Raw genomic sequence first — 22,116 nt, forward strand, 5'->3', positions numbered from 1 at the left:
AGCACTTTGCCACTATGGGGCCGACAGGTATTGGGAAAGGGAAAGGAATCCTGTAATTGTGGTTTCAGCAAGTGCATTGGTCAGTGTGGAATGTGAATGAAGGTAGTCGTAGTGATGACTTGGCAAAAGAGGTTTTTCAGGCAGTCGCGCTGAATTCTAAACCATTTTCCAGCCGGTGAACGCCTGGTTTGCTTGTTCTCTCTGCAGCTTCAGCACCACTGGGAGTCCCTCGGAGATCTCCTGTTCATGTACAAGGGTGTCCTCGCTGTATGGCCAGACATCTTGAGCTTCCACAAGGTCTTGTAACAGTGCTCTGCTTGTTCATCGTTGAGGTTGTTTGTTGCTTCGCTGTCATGCATTGTTACAAGCATTGCGCCCGTCTGGCAGTGCTGTGAAAATCAAATGCGCTGCAGCCACCGAGCTTTGATTTCAGATGCAGTAGACTATGGAAGGATTGGACGCTTCTAGATGTCTGTACATGTCTGTCTTAGCGCTTCCATACTTTGAGATGGTGCTTGCTTGCAGTAAACAGTCGACTTGTGTTCTGTACTCAGCTATAGGACTTCAGACTTCATATAGTATAGCTATATATGCATAGCTATATGCCGGGTGTCTCAGCTAAATGTAACCAAACTTTTAAAAAAGCGAAGTGTCCTAGTCCAGTGAAACCAACTGAGGGTTGTTCATAGTCGCGTGGCCTAGTCTTGAGTATTTTTTTTCGCTCTTCAAAGTTAATTATTTAGTTAAGTTTAATTAGCTAACTTTTTAATTTATTGACTTCAGGAAGAAAATGTCAATGCAAAAGTTTTAGATCACCTCGAAAAACCGCTAGTAGTGCTGTTTCCATCAAGTTATGATTTACGTAGCTTCATTTATTGGCCTTAAAACAAAGTTGTCACGTGACCAGCTGCTCGCTCACTTCTCTGCCCCAATGTGCACCCAAAGTCTCATCGAGGAGAGGACTTCAGGAAAAACGGATTTTATTCTTTAAGGCACGTCTTGGGACGTCGAAGTGGCACAGTTGTCATGTGGAAGCTTTTTCTTATTGTGCGGGTTATGGTTAAAGGCGGGTAAAAAAACTACTTTACGTAAATATTACTTTGCTGCAAATGTCTCAGTAAGCTGTTTCTCAAAGCGATCTACAACTTTTTCATTGACACTTTGTTCCTCAAGTCAACAATTAAAAAGTTAGTTAATTAAGCTTAACTAATTAGTCCACCTTGAAGAACGAAAAAAATACTGCAGACTAGGTCACGCGACTCTAAACAACCCTTATTTGGTTTCAAACGGCTAGGACACCCTGTGTTTTTTAAAAGCTTGGTTACATTTAGCTGGGACACCTGGTATAGCATATGTATGTGTATAGACTTCATGCATCCTCGAATTCACTGATGGCCCCCTCGCCACGTTTTTTTTGTGAGCGGCTGGTCAATGCAGAACTGTGGGTCATTTCTTGACATGCAATATCTATAACATTATGAACAACCTTTTAAAGGGACATTGAGAACAACTCCATCTATAATTTTTGTTCTTTGTAAAATCATTCTTTTTTTTTTCTGGGCACATTGACGCATTATTTGCTGAGGAAACTGAATGTTAAAAATTTCCCCACCGCTCTGTTCAAACTCCTGGTGTTAAGGCCTCCATTGATTGTCGCTTGGAAGTCAGTAGCAGTCTAGATTAGGCTCAGAGATCTGTGTCAAAACTGTCTTGACGTCATTGCAGTTTGCCTGCAAAAACGGCCTGTGATTGTGGCGACACCTGTATTTTGTTTGTTTTACCTTTTCCAGCTTATGGAAGCTCCGTTTTTAGTGAAGGTAGAGCCTCTTTTGATGTTAGAACTCATTGATCTATCAATACAGGTTAACTCCAGTTCTTCCTCAGCGTCGCTTAATATTAAATCGTGTACGGTTGATAAGAACCTCTCCTGACAGCGGATATCTGACTTGTGCGCGCAGACGTTCCTGAGCAAGAACAAGGAGTACCAGAAGATGCGCGACGATGTGAAGCTGTCACAGGAGGACCTCGAAGGGATCCAGCAGCGAATGGACGTCGTCTCCTACGCCATGCTGGCTGAAGTGAGTCATTTCCAGCAGCAGAAGGTGCATGACTTCAACGGCGCCATGCACGACTTCCTGGGTGGACAGATCAGCTTCTACGAGGAGGTAGGGTGGACCCCTCATTGATTCGAGAACTCTTGCGGTGCCCTGTGGCCCAGTTCGTGATAAATGTTGCTGAAACGAAGCGCATTACCATTGAAAAGCGGTGGACGTAATGAAAGAAATGCTAGTCTTGTGAAAGCTTGTGCAGAAAGTTCTGTATTTATAAATATTAGTGCCTTATTTTGATGAAGCTCAGTTTCTGTCAGTGATTTCAACATTTTTTCCCCATTTTCTCCATTTTTTTCCCCAATGCAACTGCACCTTGTCTAGAAGTGTCAATAATGGCTGCATCAGCTTTACCAAGTAGGGTCGCTAGGCAAGTCACCACAGGCATGGCGACTTTCTGGCTAGAACACATACTTCTTGCTGTTACTCTGTGTATGGTCTCAAATTCACGTCACCATGTACACATTGCTTCCGCATGGCAGTCTCCTGTCGAGTGGTCACGAGACTTGTTTGTTTCTTGTTACTGACATCCGCAACAGCATTAGCATTGACGTCGGAAAGCTTTCCTCTTATAGTTGTTGCTGCAATAGTAGGTGGCCTCGATGCCCCATGTTTTTTTGCTTCAAAACTCTGTGCACATGATCACTTGCCTGTGAGACGCGAGCCGCTTTACTCTTTGTGCAGCCCCCCCCCCCCCCCCCCCCCCTGCACTTTTAATATGTAGTGTGAAGTTTTTAACATGCTAGTGCTAAATACTGGCTGCCAAACAAGTTGAGATTGACGTTGAAAATTGCATAATTTCAGAACTTATCCTCTTGCTTTTTTTTTCTCAATAAAAATTGTTCGGACATCGAGAGTTTAGTGTAACAGCAATTCTATATCTAATTTTTTTCTGCTCTTAGTTGTAAAGTGGGTTGCGGTGTAAACGTTTTGTTGGGAGGGTGCAGGCAAGTTGTGTCTCATCCGATGTGACTGCGGCTTTCCTGTGTTGCGGCGCTTAATTCGCGGCCGCTCGTTTCCCTCCTTGCAGATTGTAAAGAACCTAAAGGAAGCTCAAGGCAGGTACATGATGGCACCACAACAGTAGCGTCCAGCAGCAGTAGCATGGCGCATCTTACAGCAGTCTTCCGTTGCCGGCCAGCATCAGTTGCGTCTTGTGAAAACACTATGCACAGGCACGTGCGTGCGATGTCCGCATTGTGGTCGGTTACCAGTACCGAAAGCCGTCTGTCCTCGGTTGTTGCATCAGTCCTGTTCTCTTTGTGCCGTGGTGCGACACGATGTCGAGCGCCCCCTTCTTTTCTCTTCACGGTGGAGGTGGAATTCCTTGCTGCCGGAGTCTCAAGGCCGCTTCCCTCAAACGTGCGTACCACACTACACTCGCCACAGTTGTGCTGGGAATCAAATCCTTCTTGTTTCTGTGTATCTGAGGACACTTGATGGTGCGCAAGCTCTGCTTTCTCCCTCTCCCACTGTTGGACACCTGTGTGTTGGTCGCGAATGCTAGGTTGTGTGCGCGTGTATGTGCATGTATTGTGCATGTGTCTGCAAAGAGGTTAGACTCGTCATCATCAATCAAGGGGGTTTTGATGGCCGTTTTTAAGCTGTTTTCCGCTCAGATGTTTAGATCTAGCCACATTTTTATAAGGGAGGCTTTTGTGAGATAAATATTTGTCGGGTTAGGTTTGCCCTAACAGAGCTGTTTTAAGCCCGCAATGGCTGCATATAACAGATTACTTGCATATAGTGTAGGTGCAACTCGTCTGTATTAAGGTAGTTTTATACATTTTTGTAGCTGTTTTGTGACAAACTGCATCTCAGGGTACTAGATGCCTGTTGCACTTGAAGGAAGTGCAAGGAGCAGGTTTACCCTGTTTTTTGTTTGAGTACCACATGGTCGATTGTAGCCTTCTACATGTTCTGTATTGCCATGCTAGTTATATACACATTTTGTTTTGAAATAAAGGAAATGTTGCGGCAATGCATATTAAACGAGCGCGTTGCAACTCCTGTTTATTCTGAAAACAATACTGAGAACGTAATCTCGTAACAATTTTTCATCTTTTGTACATAAACAAAAGTGTCTGTGCCACTTTTGCATAACAAACACATGAATAAATAGCGCAACTAACACACGGTTGCCCACGCTGGAAGGCACTGATGACTGTGCCGACCTAAAGACCACGCAGTGGCCGCCAGCTGGGATCAAGTATTGACTGGTTTTCCAGTAGAATTTGTGGCCCTGTGGTGGCTCTGTGGTTTGCAATGCCCTTCGGCTTGTGAGGACGCCCATAGGGTCTACCACGGCAACTGGCAGCAATCTGTGACTCACTTCCTAGCCATGTTGTGCAGGCAAGCTTTAGCTCACAAATGCCACCTCACCCTCGTTACTGTCCTGGCTTGTGAGAGCTCTTTGGTGCTTGGCATACTCGGTCGCGTAGAGATACACGTCCAAAGTCCGCTCGGTGCACTCAGCGATAAACCGCACAAATGGCCTGACGTCCCCCTCGTTCCCCAGCTGGAGGTACTCGTAGTAAAGCGCGCGGTCCTGCTTACGCACAATCACTGGTGGATAACCAACTCTCATCAGCAGCAGGTTCATCAGCAACCGTGCAGTCCTTCCATTGCCGTCGACAAACGGGTGTATGAAAACCAGCTTGTAGTGGGCCAGCGCCGCATACTTCACTGGGTGAAGTCTGAGGGCTTCTTCAGAGTTGAGCCAGTCGACGAAGTCTTCCATGAGGTCCCTGACCAGCGAAGCCTTGGGTGGCGTGTGTTCGCCCACAAACACCTGGGTCCTGCGGAAGGTGCCCGCATCCACTGGATCGACATGTCCGAGGATGCGCCGATGCATGGCCAGGATGTCGGACACCGTGAGGAGTGCCTTGTTGACCAGCGTGTTGTTGACGAACTTGAGTGCCGCGTCCAAGCCCAGGATCTCGTTGTGCTCCATGATGCTCTTGCCGGGCACAGCCGTGCGCGTCTCAACCACCATCCGGGTCTCGGCCAGTGTCATGGTGTTGCCCTCGATGGCCACTGTGTGGTGGATGTGCTGGAAGTAGGCCTCTTTCTTCATGCGCTTCAGCGACGGGTCGCCCTCGGGTATCTGGATGAGGAAGAGCCGCTTCTTGTCGATGCGCGTCAGCTGCTTCTCGTCCAGCTTCTCCACCACCGGTAGCGTGCGTTGACGGTTCACCAGTGCCTGCAATGTTTGCATCACAATCCTTGGTTATACACACTGTTCAGCAGAGAGAGCCTGGGAGAACATTGATGCTATGTTTCCAAATGATTCACAGCTGGTTCATGGTTTTGTTACTGCAGGGTGCTTTCTTATTGCCCCAACAGATTATGAAGCAGACACCAACAGCCACCCTAAGAATGCTCATTTCAGCTCGCGCTATCAAAGGAACAGCTTGTAACTATACAACGTGTAGTCTGCTTTGATGCAGGCAATACTGTTGTAAAACAATTGCTAATTCTGCCCTTGTATTTGAAAATATCGCTGTTTGCGATGTAAGTGAGAATTGTTCCACAACACATACGACAGCCTTCTTAAATGCTGCGAACAGAAATTTGTGGCCTCTACCATTTCTGGTAGCTACAAAACTAGGAGAGTGGCTTCATCTGCCTGCTAGGCTTTGCTGGCTGGTTAGGCAACAAATAGTAGTAGGGAAAGATGGAGGGGAAACTGCTCGGAGTACCGCACCTGTGAATGGTCTGGCTTGACGACCAGGGCACGGCTGTACATGTGGTCAGCCTTGATGAAGTCCTGCTTGTGGTTCTCGAGGAACTGCCCGTACTCTGTGAGAATGTCTGGCTGGCTGGGGCTCAGGATGAGTGCGTGCTGGAAGAGCTTGAGCGCCTTCTCGTACTTGCCCAGTGCCACCATGTGCAGGGCTGCCCGCAGTGATGTGAGCGCTTCGACATCTGCAAAGAGGCCAACACATGGTTGTGGTTATTATGGGAGTACTGTGTGAAAGAGGAGTTATGTCCTTCAGAGTTAAATGCGAGAGATTATAGAGTATAGACACCAATTAAAATTTTCTTTCAAATGATGTGTTAGACATGAATATACATGGATCATCCTACGATATTGCCCTAAGGTTGCTAAATAACTTATAACTGAATTTTGTTGCGCATGAAAAACTACAATATAACCAGATACGTAGTTTCAATTCACTAAAATACTTATGCCAGCCTGCTTAAAGAGCTTGAATGATGACTAACGACATATCAGGGGTTATATTGCAGTTTTTTCATGCCTCTCAAGACCTAAACACACTTTACATGACACGGCCATCGTTTGGTTGATGAAACTAAAACAGCATGAGAGATGAAATCCAATTATGATTCATCAATCGTAGGCATATACAATGTGGTGATAGAATCAATTATTAGTTTCAAAAAGCCAACTACTACCAAAACATCACATGCTGGAGAACAGACAAATGATTATTAAAGTGGAATGTGCAGGAAAGTGTGCTCAGTATTTCGATTTGCTTTAAATACACTACCTCGGCTAAGCTAGCTGAAATGCAGTTTTTTGTGTGTGTGTGTGTGTGCGTAAGTGGGGGGGGGGGGGGGGGGGGGTAGGACTGCTACTCTTGCAGTAATACACTGCTTGTAAACAATATGAATCAAGAATTTTATTAGTTGATAATGTGTTCATTTTCCAATGCTACTGTGAACACTAAGAGTTAGCAGTGAATAATGTGCTAGTTAACTGGGTAATTAAGTAGAAACGGAGTACGTCTCGAGAAACCTTGATGGGGTTCTGCGGACGCATGTCGGCGCGCATTTTAAATTTCATTGCAGACTCTTGCAGGAATTTTCGACGTCACCGCAAACTCGGATCACTGCTTCATAAGCTTATCGCGCGCTGTCACTTGTACTGAATGAGCTCTCGAAATTTATTAAGTGAGACTGTATGCTAGCCCCCAACGTAAGGGTCTCCGTAGGGGCAACTACTACCGGGGGAAGAGTGGTTTCGCTCGTCTAGCAGTTTCCGTGGCAGCTGGGATTTATGCCAACTCTCGAATAGTGCGTCTAAAACCTCCGCTGCCACAGAATGACGCACGCGGATGGGATCGTGTACTTGCCAGTTGCGCAATGCGGAAGCTTTCTGATGCAGGGGAGAGGAGGCGGAGACAAGAGCAGCGCACAGCTGGTTGGGAGTTTCCTAAAACACGCTCACCGCTCCCGACAGTTTCGGTCAGCGGGAACAGGCATGATGCGCAAAGGCCAACTACCGTTTCTGCCGTTCTCGTCTTTCGGCTTCCGCGTCGGCAGGTGGTTGTAGACGTCGACGATCTCCTCTTCGGTCACCTCGAGATCGTTGCTGTCTGGCAGGAAATTTGGCAGCGCTCGCGTGCTCTGCTTGTCGGCGAGCTCCGTGCGTTTGTAGGGCGTCAGCTCCAATTTGGATGCGGCCTGCCGCGGTCGCTTCAGGTTCCACACCGACGGAGTCCACACGAGAGCCAAGCTCACGAGCAGCACAAGTATTCCCACGATCATGAACGAGGCGCTGAAACTAGCCACGTACTTGTGGGATCGCAGGTCCTGGAACAGCGCCGACATTATCCAGTGATGCGTTGTCATCAACATGTTCTCCAGCCTCACATACAACCAGATAAGCACGTTGTAATTCATTCTACAGCTGACAACTGGCGCTTTTTACCGCACATCGCATGCTCGGGCGTACCGGGCATTGCATCAGGGTATCGGGGGCGAAAATACACATCAGCCTTGCGGGCACGTTGCTAAGGGCGCAGTGAGCAGGTGATCCTAGAGGACGCTCGCTACCTTTCGTAAATTAAACAAATACCTGCTTAGTGTAAAATTACACTGAAATTAATACTCTTGAATCTTTGTTTGCGCGAACTTTAAATATATATAAACTTCTCTACGTGACTAACAAAAGTTGTGTGAAATCCGATTTGCCGGAAGAAGTCAAAGCAAGTGCGAAGCCTAATCCAGATTTTAGGCCAGTTTTGTTTTAAATGTCAGGTTGCGTCCGGCGTAATTGATTTCGCAGTTTATCTCTAAATAAGAAAATGTGTGACTATCATTTATGAGCTATACAAAGAGAATATTGTGTCTTTAGCCTGTCCCAAGCAAGTCGCATGATGAGCGTAAGTTCTGCGTCGCTGACAATCCTGTGAAGTCCACTTTTACGACGCGCTTCTGCTGAAAACTCGCTCTCGCATTTTCTGTTTTCAAGTGGGTGAAGCCTGAAGACGGCTTTTGTTTGGAGCCCCCGGCAGGCCGAAGTACCCGCGGTCGAATGAGAAGGAAACGACCTGCTGCGAAAGATAACGACTCTTCTGCGGCATACGACGGCGGCACCTCGGATCAAAATCTAGCGGACAGCGCTGTTCGCACCGATGGAACATGGGTGGAGAAATTCGCTCCCAAAAGTCGCGTAAGCCCTTGTAGCGCTTACTTTTTGCCTCCAAGTGCTTAATTGAATCCTTTTGTGAGAAGTGCATTGAGCCAATTGAGGCATATTGTCACTTATTCGCTCCGTGACCTGCGTGCGCGCTAGCTCCGTAAAGCGATTTCATGAGTGAACGCCAATGCGCTGTCGGCAACTTTTCCTTTTCAGAATGACTTGGCTGTCCATCGAGATAAAGTAGAGCAAGTTTGTCGCTGCATTGCGGAAAAGCTCAGTTCAGGGAGCAAGGTAATTAAGGACAACACTGATCCGAACTGAAGCCTGATTCGCCCTTATAATATATATTGGTTTCAGAACGCGGGCGCCATCGTACTTCTCTCTGGGCCGGCTGGCTCAGGAAAGACAGCAACGCTGCGGTGTCTCGCCGCCGAACAAGGCTTCACCATTTGCGAATGGGTCAACCCGGTGTCCCTCACTGCTAGAGCTGGTATTTACTACGCTTTCCCCAGATCCCTCTCAACTTGTCACTCCAGCGTGCCGTTGTGGCGATTATTGCTGCCAGAGGGCAGCAGTGACGCTGTAATTTGAGTAAGGTTCTAGAAAGCCTGTGGCTGGAGTTCCATCCAGGCGGAACCGTAACTGCTATCTGGTCATTGCATTCGATGGCCGCTCATTTCATCAGGCAAGACAGTAACCACCAGCTCAGTCATCATCACTATTATAGGATCCTCTGTAACGTCCACTGCTTGCTTCTGTTCTTCCTTTAGCTTGTTTATTACTTGATTGATTACGAAATGTAACACTCTATACTTATTACTACCGATCTTTTAAAAAGGCTGGTGGTAGTAATTTTACCTTCTTGGAAGGTGAAGGATGACATGGCGCTAAACATATCACATGGACCAAACTGCAATGCCGTTGAATTTTACGGTCGGATGAAATTCATATTTCGCATTTTGCTGTCAACTGCCCTGAAACTCTTACTTTCTTGTTGAGATTCCGAAAGATCGCCATATACTAACTGGCAGTGAACTGGTGGTGATGAAAACCTATGGATTAAGTAAGATAGAGTGACACATTGCACCGATGCTTTAGTGATTTCTTTTATCTGGTCGCAGGCACACACGTCTCACAGTGTTGGGGCTGAGCTGAATGCACTTTCAGTTTGGTATTGCTGGCCCGTGGCTTGCCAGGGACAACCTAATGACGTAATTTTTTGCATTTAAAAACAAGTCTGCTTCCTCTGCTGTTTGTCATTTGAAATCTGCTAGCCACATCCACTATGCTGCTAGCACAGCTTTTCGTTCCCATATTTAGAAGTACTATCTGTCGTCCAGGCCATGTCCTCGTTTTGGTTTAGTCTGCCTCTGGACCCAAGAAGTCTTTAAACATTTTATGTGAGCTGTCAGATCGCGAGTGTGCCCATGTGTGACTGTATCAAGAAAAAAGAACCTGCTCTTTTTCTCATATGAAGTCGAAAATAAACCTTTAAAATCAGTCAAAAAATACAAGTACCTCGGCGTTGTCATCTCCTCTGACCTGAAATGGGATAATCATGTAGAATAAATATCGTCAAAAGCACTTTCCGCACTCTTTTCTCTAAAGCGATCAATATCGACTGCCTCTCCCGACACCAAGCTACTGGCATAACGCTCCCTCGTCCTTCCTGTGCTCTAGTACAACATCCTGTGTTGGTTTCCGAACACACAGAAATGCATAAATAAGTTAGAAAGCGTCCATCGGAAAGCAGTAAGGTTTATTTTTGACAAATATAAACGTAATGACTCTCCAACTGAACTCTTAAACAAGGCAAATCTCTCCACTATTAGTAACCGCGCCCGAATCTCGCGCCTTAAATTCTTCTTTCTCCTCTTATACGGTGCTCTCAAAAAAGATTCTGAACTCTACTTAGTTCCTTCACCAAAACGCAATACCAGAACGAAACACTCAAAGCATTTAACAGAGTATAAATTCAATACTGACACCTTTCGTTATTCATTTTTTCCGCAAGCGATTAGGGAATGGAATATGTTACCAGCAAATGTTGTTAGCTCTGAATCTCTGAGTAGTTTTCTTTGTCACCTGTCATAATTGTTTATTTGAACTTTTTAGTAAGGCATTGCTTGTACTTTTTTGAAAAAATATTTTTTCACACTGTGCTTTATTTTGTGTTTAATACTGCGTCTTCCATTTCGAAACTGTCTCCCATGATTATCCCTTTTACAATGTTATTTCAGTTGTGTGAACCTTCTTTGTGAATTTTTTTTTGTGATGTACCTAAAAAAAAACGAAAACAAACATGCACCCATTCCTGCAACAGCCTCGAAAGAGGCTAGCAGTATGTTCCAAATAAATAAATAAATAAAAAAAAAATAAATGTAAATATCTTGGAAGCCACACTGTCCAGGTATTTTGAAACAAACATCGTGTTGTTCTGTTCATTTAGCATGCTACACTAATTGCTTTACAAACATCAAATTTCACTGACACGTGCGAGACAAGATGCTGTGCTAATATTTTCAAGTTTGAAAGGGTACCACTGCAGGATAGTGCAAAGTTTTAAAAAGAAGAAAGCTCTAAGATGATTTTAGCAACCTGTATAGTTTCTGATTTAATTTTAGATTTGCTGAGTCTATTTTCCGATTGAACATGTTTATGGTTGTAAAAAATGATGCGTGACACCGTTGCCTTGTTTGTTTAGAATATAACCAGAACTGGGACTTTGGAGGTGTCACTGGACAGGTGGAGCAGTTTGAAGACTTCCTCTTTCAGTCAAGCCGTTACGCTTCTCTTCTGAATGAGGACTCTGCCAAGAGGGTTGTGCTAGTAGAGGTACGGACTGCATGGTTACATACTTTTCATCATGTAATTCATGGTGTGCTGAATCATTGCTTGTAGCCTGGTTCAGGCTTAGTTATTAGTGCCGTCTATATTGCTATTGTTGCCGACACTATGTATTGTGAGATTATGGTGGAAGTTGAGTCTGCCTTGTAATGACAATATCAGTCACAGTATAACTGGCTAGATATGAAATCGAAAGTTTAATTTGGCACAGGAAATTGCAGAAAATGAGATAAAGCAAAGTTCTGCAGTGAAATCTTGCTATTATCAGTGCAGCCCACCAACATGATCACATATCAACATACGTAATCTGGCTGGTGTTGAATGCATTGCATTTTAAAAAAAAATTTCTTATTTTATTAGCATTTAAGCTCTCGGCACTGTGTCTTCTAGTGTAAAAAAAAAATTTTGTGCTGCATTGCTTTTGACATGGCATCGTCCTTGGGTGGTTTTTTATGTGTGTGCCGTAAAGTTCCACTGCTGTTCATTTTAGTTTCTTCCTTTCGACAGTGCGACATGAACATTTCATGATGATGCAGCAGGGCTAGCCATCCATACACAATGCAAGTGCATTGTGAGCAACTAAATTTCTCCTTTGCTTTGGGGCTGTTTTTAGTGAAGTCTCTTTTCCCACCGAGCTCTGACTGAGTAGAATTGTTGGTGTCATGTGCTTTGGGTCACTTGACAGGTGCATGTTTTTCTGTCTTTTTTGGTAGTGTTTGTAGAGTAGTACAAAACACTAGAGGCACGTGCTCATTATTTCTTGCAGTCTTCCATGTTAATGAATTATGCAATTGATTGTGGAAGTGTAATTTTAGGCAGATTTATTGTTTGGATGTAAAAGATAGCTGTGTTAAGGCTGACGATGGCCTTATTAATGACGGTTTGTGCAAAACACTCGTAAAACATTAAACGCAACTTTTGCTTGCTATCATCAGCATGAAAGCGCAGAGTGTAAGCATGTAACCCGTTATAGAAGCAGCACTTTGTGTCACGCAAGGGTGTAAATGGTTCATATTGCTGTTTCAACCACATTGTAAAAGTGCATATAATGTTTCAGGACTTGCCGAACTTCTTTATCAGGGACCCCGGAAGCTTGCACATGACACTCAGGTGAGCAGCTCAACATGGCAAGAAGCAGCTGCCATATGGAAGACTTCATTTTTATACTATTTCTTAATGCTTACATGAGCTTGTTCGATGCAACTTATTTACAAGTAGCTTTGCGTTTCTTCTTTCAGGGCATGCTGTCGGGTCTCCATTGCACCCCTTGTATTTATAATCAGCGACTCGGCTGACAAACTTGAACACCGCCTCTTTCCCGAGGACATTCTGCGGGAGCTAGAAGTCACCAAAATCGCGTAAGACCTCCCTCTTGACTACTCAACGGGGAAGTTGCCGAAAGGAAGGCTCACATTGTATATGTCTTGGTGCAGGTTCAACCCCATTGCAACAACCTTTGTCGCAAAAGCACTCTGTGCACTGCTTGACAGAGCTGCGGTAAGTTTACTCTGAATCCTGCCTGTGCTCATATTGAGGTGCTTTTTGCCGTGGTAGCTTGGCTGCAATAAAAGGGCGTAGGCTTGATTCCGACTTTGGCAGCCATGTTTTGATTTAGGTGAAAAAGTGTGCATTCATATTTCACTACAAGTTAAATAATTCCAAGTGGTTGAAGTTAATCCAGAGCCTTCTACTGCAGCATGCCTTTTAGTTGAGCTTTGGCTCTTAAAAATTTCATTATTGGTGGTGTATATAGCTGACTAGGCTTTAAGGTCTTAATGTCAGCTCTGTTTGCACATAATTTTGTTGTTGCTTACTTTTTAAAAAGTCTTTGCACCTTGGAAGCCTGTTTGTGCAGTGCTGCTTCATGCTGGAAACTGGAATAAAAAAATCCTGAGAAACCCTATGGCTACTCTTATGTGGACATATTTGCAGCCCAATTGCAAGGTTTTGTGATAGACTGATGATTTCTTCCTGTAGTGTTATATGAGCTGCAGTAAGTTAGATTAACAGGTTTAGCTATTACACTTGACTAGGTGTTTTGACTGGGGCAAGAAAGCCGGTTGGCTGTTCTGTTGTCATGTTTTCCTGTAGTTCCTTCATTCAGATGAGGCCTTTTGCCGTTTATAAGCTCGTGAAGGGCAAATAAAGGGTTGTAAGCATGCCTATTGAATATTGAATGTAAGAAGGGTCTGGTGGTGTTAATTAGAAGTTTGGTTAGCCTTGGGGAATATGGTTAACTTTATATCTCTTTCTGTAGTTGTCGTCCAGTTGTAGTGATGAGCGAATGAGTTACAGTGTAATGAGCGAGAGTAATTCTCAAGCAGCAAAAAGTATGCATTCGCTTGTTTAAGTGCACCTGATTCTATCCTTCATGTGTCCCATCTTGTCTCAGCAGCAGTCGCAGACCATCACTCATGAGCCCACTCCTGATGACATCGACGGCATTGTTGCAGCCAGCAATGGGGACATTCGCAGTGCCATTAATGCCCTCGAATTCTTCTGTTCTCCTAGTCAAAGTAGGTGTTGCCCTTGTGGGCATCATGAGCCTCTTGCTGCATGCTTTAAGTCTAATTTGTACTATATTAGTCCACATGTAGCACTGAGGAAGGGGCATGTTTTAAGTCTAACTTGTGTCATATAAGTCTTCATGCAGCACTGAGTAAAGCGGAATGTGTGAAAAATCGCAGGCACTGGACCCACGAGAAACAAGCCTGGTGCAAAGCGGCAGTGGAGCGGTGCCGCCAAGAAACGACGGAAGAAGTCGGTCAAGCCTGACACGTACGGCAGCGGCATTGGACGAGACGCGCCGCTGACCCTCTTCCATTCATTGGGGAAAATCCTGCACTGCAAGCCCAAGCAAACTGAGCAGTCTTCAAAAATAGGTTGGTGCTGCTAATCTGCACCGGTTACTAGTGATTTGAAAAAAAGCAATATAGTCACTGACTGAATGAAGGTGTAGTACGTTGTTCCAGATTCGATTCAGTTTTCGTGATAAGAAAAGAGACCATATGGGTTCCAGACTGTCACACTTCAGTATACATGTTGACTTGTGCAGTGACTGTACTGCTTCTTTTCACTTCCTATGCCTGAATAGGATTTTTTCAAATCCTTGACCGGGTTATTACCAATTTGCATGCACGAGCTGTGTTTTGGGCTCTCAGTTTGTCCATTCAGAGAGGTTTCGTTTTTTGTGGTAGTGAATTCTAGTGGTAGATATGGAGCGGTCTGCCCGCTCCACTGTGAAGTGCCCGAACCCAGTTCGGAGCATGTGTGCTTAGTAGCCTAGAGCCGGCCAGGGGTTGCATGCTGCTGACGGAGAAAGTACCCAGCATTCCTTGTGGTTGACCTCGCACATTGGCTGCTGCAGAATGGAGACAGTGAGGTGCCAAAAGGGAGTACACAGCTGAAGTGAATATGTCACGCTGGCTTCTGGTTGAAGACATCAATTTCAGCAGAGCAGTCTTGAGCGGCCTTGGCCAACCACTCCCAACTTGTCAGATTGAAACATGGAATCCACGATTCCGATTGACCTTTGCCGTAGCCTTGCTCTGAAAAGAGCAGAAAAAGTTGTTCAGGAAGTGCTCTGAATCTGTGATTGGACTTTGCCATATAAGGAGTTCTTTTTTTTTTTTCACTGCAGAAGGAGGATCTGAAGTGTCAAGTGCTGACCTGTCACTGACGGCCGCAAAGGATCCAGAAAAGCGCTCTGGCGACAGGAATCCCGAGGTATCCAACCTAAGGCTGTCATGGTCTCCTTTTTGCTTGAAGCAGCTTTTACCCCAAGCTTGCAAACATACTGTGGCATGATGCAAGTTCTTAACTGAAGGTCACACACGCATGAATTGATTACCACTGTAGACAGAATATTGCTTGCAAAATGCCTGTTCTCTTGCTTGTCTGTGTGTGTGCGGTATTAATTTGTTTAATTCTTTTCTTTCCTTTTTTGCTTATTCATTTAGATACAGCTGCGCTTTGTTAGACATTGCTTCTGCACATTCTTTAAGAACAAAGAGGAGGAAGAAGAGGAAAGGCAGGGGCTTTAAGAACATTTACTGAAAACAAATGAAGTGGTTTGTGAAATTTTCACTTGTGCTTTGTAAAGGTTGGGAAGGGTATCGCACTTCATAAAATATGGTAGGAAAGAGTTTACCTCCCAAACAGCCCCATTGAATGCAAAATTACATGTCATAGTATATCACTCTAATGGCAATTCAGCATGCTGAAACTACACAAGAGCATTTATTGATTAATCCAGTCACCATCAGTGTACCGGCAGTGTGCAATGGGAAGAATCTCATGGGCCAGATTTCACATATCCACAATAAGTAAAAAGGCACTCGCTTCATATAGCTCTTTATGCATGGCTCTCACAACTTATTCATTGTGCTTCCAGCTTGGCGAACTTGTCTCCAGCACTTGTCTTGGTACTTGGCACTGGTACAGAGGTGGTATACGTACTTGTTTGGGACCCGTGACCCTGTGTTTAGCTCTGGTTCATACAATGCATCTTTCCATCTCCTTTGGCTTTACTAAGTATGCCCAGTGACATGGAGCAAGTGACGTGGATTGATACCACTGCTGTAGCCATAGTAGTAAATAAAAAAAAAAAGGCAGAAACATGGACACCGACAGAAAATAGGGGTGAATGGAAGTGACTGCTATGTTTGCAGTACCGCAGGGAATTTTGCCAGAGCAGATTGTCTTTGTCAAAGCAAAAGTGTGGTACTGCAGGTTCGCTTCCCATGAGTAGGGAGTCTGAAAGTATTGTGGATCATATCATCTGTGAAGAGTAGGTGGAGAAGAGGATAGACAGTGAAGAGGGAGATTTGGGATATCTATTAGGCAGTGACCGATGAGGGAGCGAGGCATCTAGCATCCTTCAATTCGGGGAACTGTTGGGCCAGAACGGATTGTGAACAGCATCTATGAACAAGTCAAAATATAATATTCTGGCTTTCTATTTTCATCTTTAGTGTACAGCTATGTGGTTCATGTTGCTGTGTAACAGAGCCAGCAAAATGCATATTCGTAAACCAATTGCAAAGGAATGTCTCGCTGCACAGCACAATAATAAAGAGCGTGCGTGTTCGCATTTTATTTTGCCCGATAGCACATACTTACTTAAGTACACGTGTTGACTTGGGATGGTTTCTGCATTTTTGAAAGATGCTGACCAAGGGGTGCTAAAACAGGACAACTTTAAGTGCTGGTTGTACTCTTCACACATTTTCGTCTCACTCACGCAGGATGTGTTTGAGCGATCAGGGGTGTCTGGAGAGATGTTTGCCCTCTTCCTCCATCACAACATGCCCGACTTTGCTGCCGACGTTTACACGTTGTCGGAATGCTCCGAATGGTTCTGCCATGGGGACGTGCTGTTCTCCGAGTGGACTGTGAGTAATGGGCCTCATTGGCTAAGCCTCTCAGCCATATGGGAGTGAATGGCTTGGTATTGATTCACTTCCGCTGCCTGCTACTATCTTTGGCAGAGCGAGAATGTAATGGAGGCCCACGGAGTGTCTGTGGTAACAAGAGGACTCATGTCCAGCCTTGCACAGTCGACAACCAAGAGCGCTGGGTGGAAGCCCCTCGGGAAGCCACAGTGGTCGGGGGCCCTGAGAGATGTAAGCATTGCTGGTGCACGTTGTGTACTTTTGAGAGAGAGCTAGAGTAGTTACTAGATATGACGTTAGACACACTGCTCAGAAGTACACTGGCAGACCAAAATGTCTGTGAGCTTTGAGGAAACAAAACTTTTGATAAGAAAACCATAGAAGATTGCTTTTACTTGTGCATTTTTTCTTTTTTTTTTTGCTTTTTCTATTTGTGCAACCGGAGCTTTTGAAACATGGAACACGATCAGGAGTTGGAGGATCAAAGATGAAAGATCATGGAGTTTGCCAGGCTAGCATTCCTTGTGACAGGGTCTTTTGACACCTTCCTAATGCTCATGAGGCGACTGCCTAATACGTCAGGACATCTTGTTGCACTACTTAGAGTGACAGTGCTATGGTGTCATGGAAAACAGCACCGATCGAGAGGCATAGTGCTTTGTTTACAGAGAGGTCAGCATCATACAATGTGTATATGGATCCAAAGATCACTAATGTCGTGTTCTCTAAAACACATGCAGAAACATCAAGAAACGAAACTTGTGTCTAAATTGCACCTTGTTTTTGTGAAAAATAAATAAATAAGCCGTATTACCTAATTTCATTCTACTCTACTCCTGACATTATTAAACCACTGCTTGCATTTTTTATTGCTTTGCAAACTGAGCAGTTCCTCTCCACGGGCAAGTGTTTGTTCATTGCAGGTCAGCAGCTTGTTGCCTTTTGATCAATGCTGGGTTCCTCTCGTAGGCCGGTTCTGGCTTCCTGGTGAAGATAGTGTGAAAGGCAAGGACTAAAAGATGAAGGAAAACATGACACATCCTCGTCTTTTGTGCTGCCTTCACCATGAATCCAATTCAACTTGCCCAGCTTTCCACCTGAATGGTATCCCCCTGTACCTAAGTTCTGAGGAAGTTTGAGGAAGTTTGGTGAAGTTTCGTTCACTACACCCTCACAGGGTACATCTCAGAGAGAGCATGCTGGGCCTTTTCGACACGGGTGACATGGTGGTGTGCTACAAGAAAGCATTAGTGCAAGTTTGAGGGTGTTCATCTATCCTCAATTCTTTTTTATTGCCTTTTCCATTTCAGATCAGACAGAAACTGTATGACCTGAGAGTTGCATTTAAAGGCAAGAAATTCCCTTTTGTCATTTGAAAAACCTTTCACAGGCAGGCTTTGCCAAAGTATTTGTTGATTGAGGGGGACTTCTTGTATTGCTTCGTTGATGAGCTTTTAACTTGAGAGGAGAGCATTGAAGCGTTTTTTTAAAGCTTGTCTGCTGCTATGACACGTCTAAAAAGTATAGTAGGCTGGCACGTGGTCAACACTACTTCCAGTGTAGCAGGACCTGTTGAGAGCTTTCTCCAGAGGCACTCATGCAATACAGCAGATAGAGAGGGGTGCCAGTGGTGAATCTTGGCACCGTAAAGCGTGAAGAATTTAAACTTTCATGATGCTTTTCCCTGCAGACCTGCGCTCAAAACACAAGAAAGGAAATATCTGGTTGGGAAAGTCAGGGTTTTGTTCATATTACTGTCCATGCAAATGCAATAAAAATACACGGGCTCCAGTGGACTTTGTGCTTTCTCACACTGTCCATTATCTGAACAGCAAGTTTCCATAATAACAAGGTGCAAGTACATTAACCCCCAAACTCTGAAAGCTTCCTTACCTCAATAAGGAAGCCTTCATTGCAGTGAGGTGCCCTCATGTCAATCTGAAAGCTTCCTTACTGAGGAGCCCTAAGTAAGGTCGTCCTTGGTGCATCCTCACAGTTAAGGCAGCTGCCAGCTGCCTTCATGCGTCCTTACGTCGCTCCTGGCCCTGGAGGAGCGCTTCACCTCACTGCTGCCACAAGTGACTCCGCAAACCCCGCGGGCGGCGAGACGCGGCGCAAGGACGCGAGCCCGGCGTGAGTGCAGTTGAGCAGGCGGGAGAAAATGATAGCGTGGACTGACCGCTACGCGGGCGACTACACGCAATTTTTTTAACCGTGCTTGTGAATACGCATTCGATGAAGTGTACCTGTATCCTCCAACAGCTAGGTTGCTTCGCGACGCGGTGAATCCAGTGGAAGTGCACTCAGAGGAAGAATTTGCGTTCAGATTCCGCACCGGTGCGGCTCTGTCACACTTCGGCATTCGGCGGCGAGAGCGAGCGAAATCCGCCGCCGCCGAAATGTTGCCTCGTTCACACCCCCCGGCCACCACGTCGCCGCTCATGGCATGAGAGACCATTAGCGTGTGCATGCTTACGTCCGCTAAACGCAGGTATTTTGCGGAACGTTACAACGTTTCTCAAATTTCCACTTTTCATTCAGCTTATGCAAACAGCGACGCAATGACATGACGATTGACGTTTATGTGGCTATTCCCTTTGCATCTGGTGGACGAGTTTTCCGCCTAGCTCAGCCTAGTGGCGCCATCTGGTTGTTAAGACGGAAACCATTTCTGTCAACAAACCGATGGCCTTAAGCCTAAAAGCGGCTGAATCGGCAATGTAAATAAAAAAATAAGGCACATTTATCACTCATACTTTTCTTAGAGGCGAGATGAGAGGAAGCGAAAGACCGATGGCCCATTTATGGTCAGCGAACGCACTGAAAAACGCAGTAACGACGACGAATTCAGTCCGAATCGAGGGGCCCAGCTTCGAAGGGCGCCGCCATGTTTGTTGTCGCCGCGGGAATGCAACTTCCTACTCGGCGTCCTATTGGCCGATGTGAAGGAACCCTCAAACCCAGACACGCAGCATGCGCTCCTTACTTGAGGAGAGGCGAGGAGAGCTTTCAGAGTAAGCTGGCTTCCTCCATCGAACATTCGCGGAAAGGCGGCCTCACGTAAGGTTAGGAAGACCTCGGAGGAAAGGAAGCTTTCAGAGTTTGGGCCTAAATAAATTTGGTTCCCAGAAAAACTGTTCATAACTTGGGCCACCCATATTAATAAGGAACTGCTGTACTGGGGAAAAAAAAAAGGAAAAACTGAAAATGTGGTGCCCATTTGACAGTGATTGTTTTTTTTGCTTCCTTTTAATGAAACTGCCACTCAGGACAGCATAGCACAGGGCGAGAGCTGCAGCTGGACAGGGTGCCATACCTGGCTCTTCTCCGAGGAAGCAGCACACAACTTTGTGAGTCTTTTTTTCTGGTGCACGTTGCCCTGGTCTTTTTCATGTATGTACTCTGAGCATTGCTTTGGCTTGCACTGTATAGCAATTACGCGCTGATTCTTTGTCCTGCTTCCTTAGCAAACTCCCGGAGACTACTTGTCGACGAAATTGGCGTGCTGGCTAACAGGAATCCGTTACGGTGAGCGCTTACTCTTCATTTATGCTCTCTTGCTGTGCCCGATTTTGTACTGAAGATGTCGCCTCAAATCTGTTATAGCTTTTCTGCTAACACTAGCTGGAGCAGCCTTCGTGAGCAAGACATGGCAGATGACAGACAGGTGGAACTCTCTGTCAACTACACGTGCAACAGTGCGGAAGCGCCTCCGGACGGTCCTTGCTACTCAGACGAGGAAGTCGTCATTGAAGAGTATGACGACTGATTTGAGGTTTTACCTTGAGTGAAATCTACTGGCAGGCTGTGCGTCTTGCATAACTGCACATCATGCACATTTGTGAGATAGGTGCAGTATATTACCCATTCATGGGACTTGACCTTCTATTTTGAAGGTAGCATGTTTATACTTTATTTAATGAACTTTTGCTTTCGTTGTGCATGTGTTGTGCAAATGTGCAGATTAATGGTCTCGTTCACTCTGTATTCGGTCGTATAGTTGTTCAAAAGTTAGTTCCATGCTTTACACAGCGACTGGAATGTCAACATTGGCTTACTTAAGTTAAGTATCAATGAGATGTTACACCTACAAAAAGCAATGCCACAGCTGTCGTATAGTAAACGCATTGTCAAGATAGGATATGTGTATGTTGTATTTACTCGCATAACGAATGCACCTATAAGATGAACTTGTGCTTAATTTTGTTTGACAAGAATCAAATTTTTCCTAAATAAATGCAAACTCGTAATTTTCACAAAAATATTAGAAAAAAGTGCATGTATTATGCGAGTAAGCCCAGTAGTACACCACACTGTTTGGGATCTTGTTTAGAGTGAGTTTTCATTCGTTCGTAGGAGATAATGTCGTCCTTCTGGTTTCGTAGTTCTGTGCCTTTGTCATCTGCGCTCATGTATCCGTCAACGCTATTTTCGTTTTCTTTTGACGCCCGGCTTTCTTTGCAAATCATTACTATAAAAGTAAAGTTGTCTTACATTATCGCTGTAAATTCCACACTCCAAGTTGGTTCCAGTAGCATCACAGCCCAAAAGTGAATAATGTGCTAGCATAGGCCATTGTCATTTTATTCTTGAAGTGCGACTATTGGCTGGACCTGTATGGCATCCTAGAGCTTAAGCAGGCTTCAACAGCACCTCTTTGTTTTTTGTCCTCAAGGCTTTCCCCCTCTTTTCTCGGCGCTACTTACGTGCTGCCAGCCACACAAGCAGGCCCGTTGCAGGGTGTGCTGAAGTCAGGAAATCAATCCCCTTTGGGGAGATTGAGGGGACTACTGGGCTGATGATTCTTTTTATCCTCGGGTATATTTTCTGCCTGCCTTTTGAACAAAGCATCGAGCCGTTAGTGATATTTCACTGCATTGTACAGTACGTGCGACAGGAAAAATGAGACTGTTGTGTTTCCTTGCTTGCGACTTGCTACTGGGACGCCAACGCAACGCACAGAAACCGAGACAAAGCTACAGTATACAAGATTGTACTATTAGCTATGCAGGGCACATTGGTCAATAATACGTACGCCATGTTAATATAATGTATTAATGCACCAAGGTTGCTGATGCTGCACACAGTGTTCACAGTAAAAGATGTTACCCGAAAGTTTGATGTCTCTGCTTCTTCAATAATTCACTGCGCACTTCACTGAATACTTCACTGTGCAAACACAGAGAAATTACAATTTACTGCATGAAGCATTTAGCAGCACTGCATATTTGCAGTTTGTTTGCAAAGTCGCAATTTTTCACACAATTCTTTCACTCAAGAAATGAATTACTTATTCATGTGTACAATAGGACTAGCGATGTGGTAAATACTGTCGGACCTCGACGTAACGGACTCGGATATTACGAATTATTGGCTA

General features: G+C 45.0%; 3 protein-coding genes across 3 annotated transcripts in view; 2 read left to right on the top strand and 1 right to left on the bottom strand.

The window, feature by feature from the left end:
• Positions 1 to 4,103, top strand: part of SH3PX1 (sorting nexin 33-like protein SH3PX1) — a 25,699-nt gene extending 21,596 nt beyond the window's left edge. Inside the window, exons 14-16 of the mRNA XM_089547011.1 lie at positions 208 to 297; positions 1,959 to 2,165; positions 3,139 to 4,103. Coding sequence (XP_089403137.1) covers positions 208 to 297; positions 1,959 to 2,165; positions 3,139 to 3,195 — 354 coding nt within the window. The 3' untranslated portion in view covers positions 3,196 to 4,103. The remainder of the gene's footprint in view (positions 1 to 207; positions 298 to 1,958; positions 2,166 to 3,138) is intronic.
• On the bottom strand, positions 4,090 to 7,877 carry Fic (FIC domain protein adenylyltransferase). Its single transcript, XM_089547021.1, has 3 exons — positions 7,358 to 7,877; positions 5,815 to 6,035; positions 4,090 to 5,310 (listed from the first exon to the last, which is right to left on the bottom strand). The coding sequence occupies exons 1-3, from the start codon at positions 7,755 to 7,757 to the stop codon at positions 4,468 to 4,470; spliced, it is 1,464 nt and encodes a 487-aa protein (XP_089403147.1). The 5' UTR covers positions 7,758 to 7,877; the 3' UTR covers positions 4,090 to 4,467.
• Positions 7,878 to 8,091: 214 nt separating this feature from the next.
• Rad17 (Rad17 checkpoint clamp loader component) lies at positions 8,092 to 21,854 on the top strand. Its single transcript, XM_089547030.1, has 17 exons — positions 8,092 to 8,239; positions 8,329 to 8,529; positions 8,713 to 8,790; positions 8,857 to 8,989; positions 11,204 to 11,334; positions 12,404 to 12,456; positions 12,585 to 12,704; positions 12,780 to 12,843; positions 13,742 to 13,862; positions 14,034 to 14,228; positions 14,987 to 15,072; positions 16,593 to 16,739; positions 16,836 to 16,970; positions 18,050 to 18,089; positions 20,009 to 20,089; positions 20,207 to 20,267; positions 20,346 to 21,854. Exons 1-17 carry the CDS (start codon positions 8,231 to 8,233, stop codon positions 20,506 to 20,508), a joined length of 1,818 nt encoding a protein of 605 aa, XP_089403156.1. The 5' UTR covers positions 8,092 to 8,230; the 3' UTR covers positions 20,509 to 21,854.
• Positions 21,855 to 22,116: the final 262 nt, after the last annotated feature.

This window comes from Amblyomma mixtum, chromosome 1, assembly GCF_055824585.1.
Source record: "Amblyomma mixtum isolate Tamu chromosome 1, ASM5582458v1, whole genome shotgun sequence".
NCBI lineage: Eukaryota > Metazoa > Arthropoda > Arachnida > Ixodida > Ixodidae > Amblyomma > Amblyomma mixtum.

Coding starts and splice junctions, on each gene's coding strand:
- Fic (XM_089547021.1), bottom strand. CDS start 7,757: ATGAATTACAACGTGCTTATCTGGTTGTATGTGAGGCTGGAGAACATG. Junction 6,036..7,357: donor AGACGAGAACGGCAGAAACG/GTAGTTGGCCTT, acceptor GCCTCTTTGCAG/ATGTCGAAGCGCTCACATCA. Junction 5,311..5,814: donor TCAAGCCAGACCATTCACAG/GTGCGGTACTCC, acceptor CAAACATTGCAG/GCACTGGTGAACCGTCAACG.
- Rad17 (XM_089547030.1), top strand. Junction 8,791..8,856: donor AGCTCAGTTCAGGGAGCAAG/GTAATTAAGGAC, acceptor TATTGGTTTCAG/AACGCGGGCGCCATCGTACT. Junction 20,090..20,206: donor AGGAAGCAGCACACAACTTT/GTGAGTCTTTTT, acceptor CTGCTTCCTTAG/CAAACTCCCGGAGACTACTT.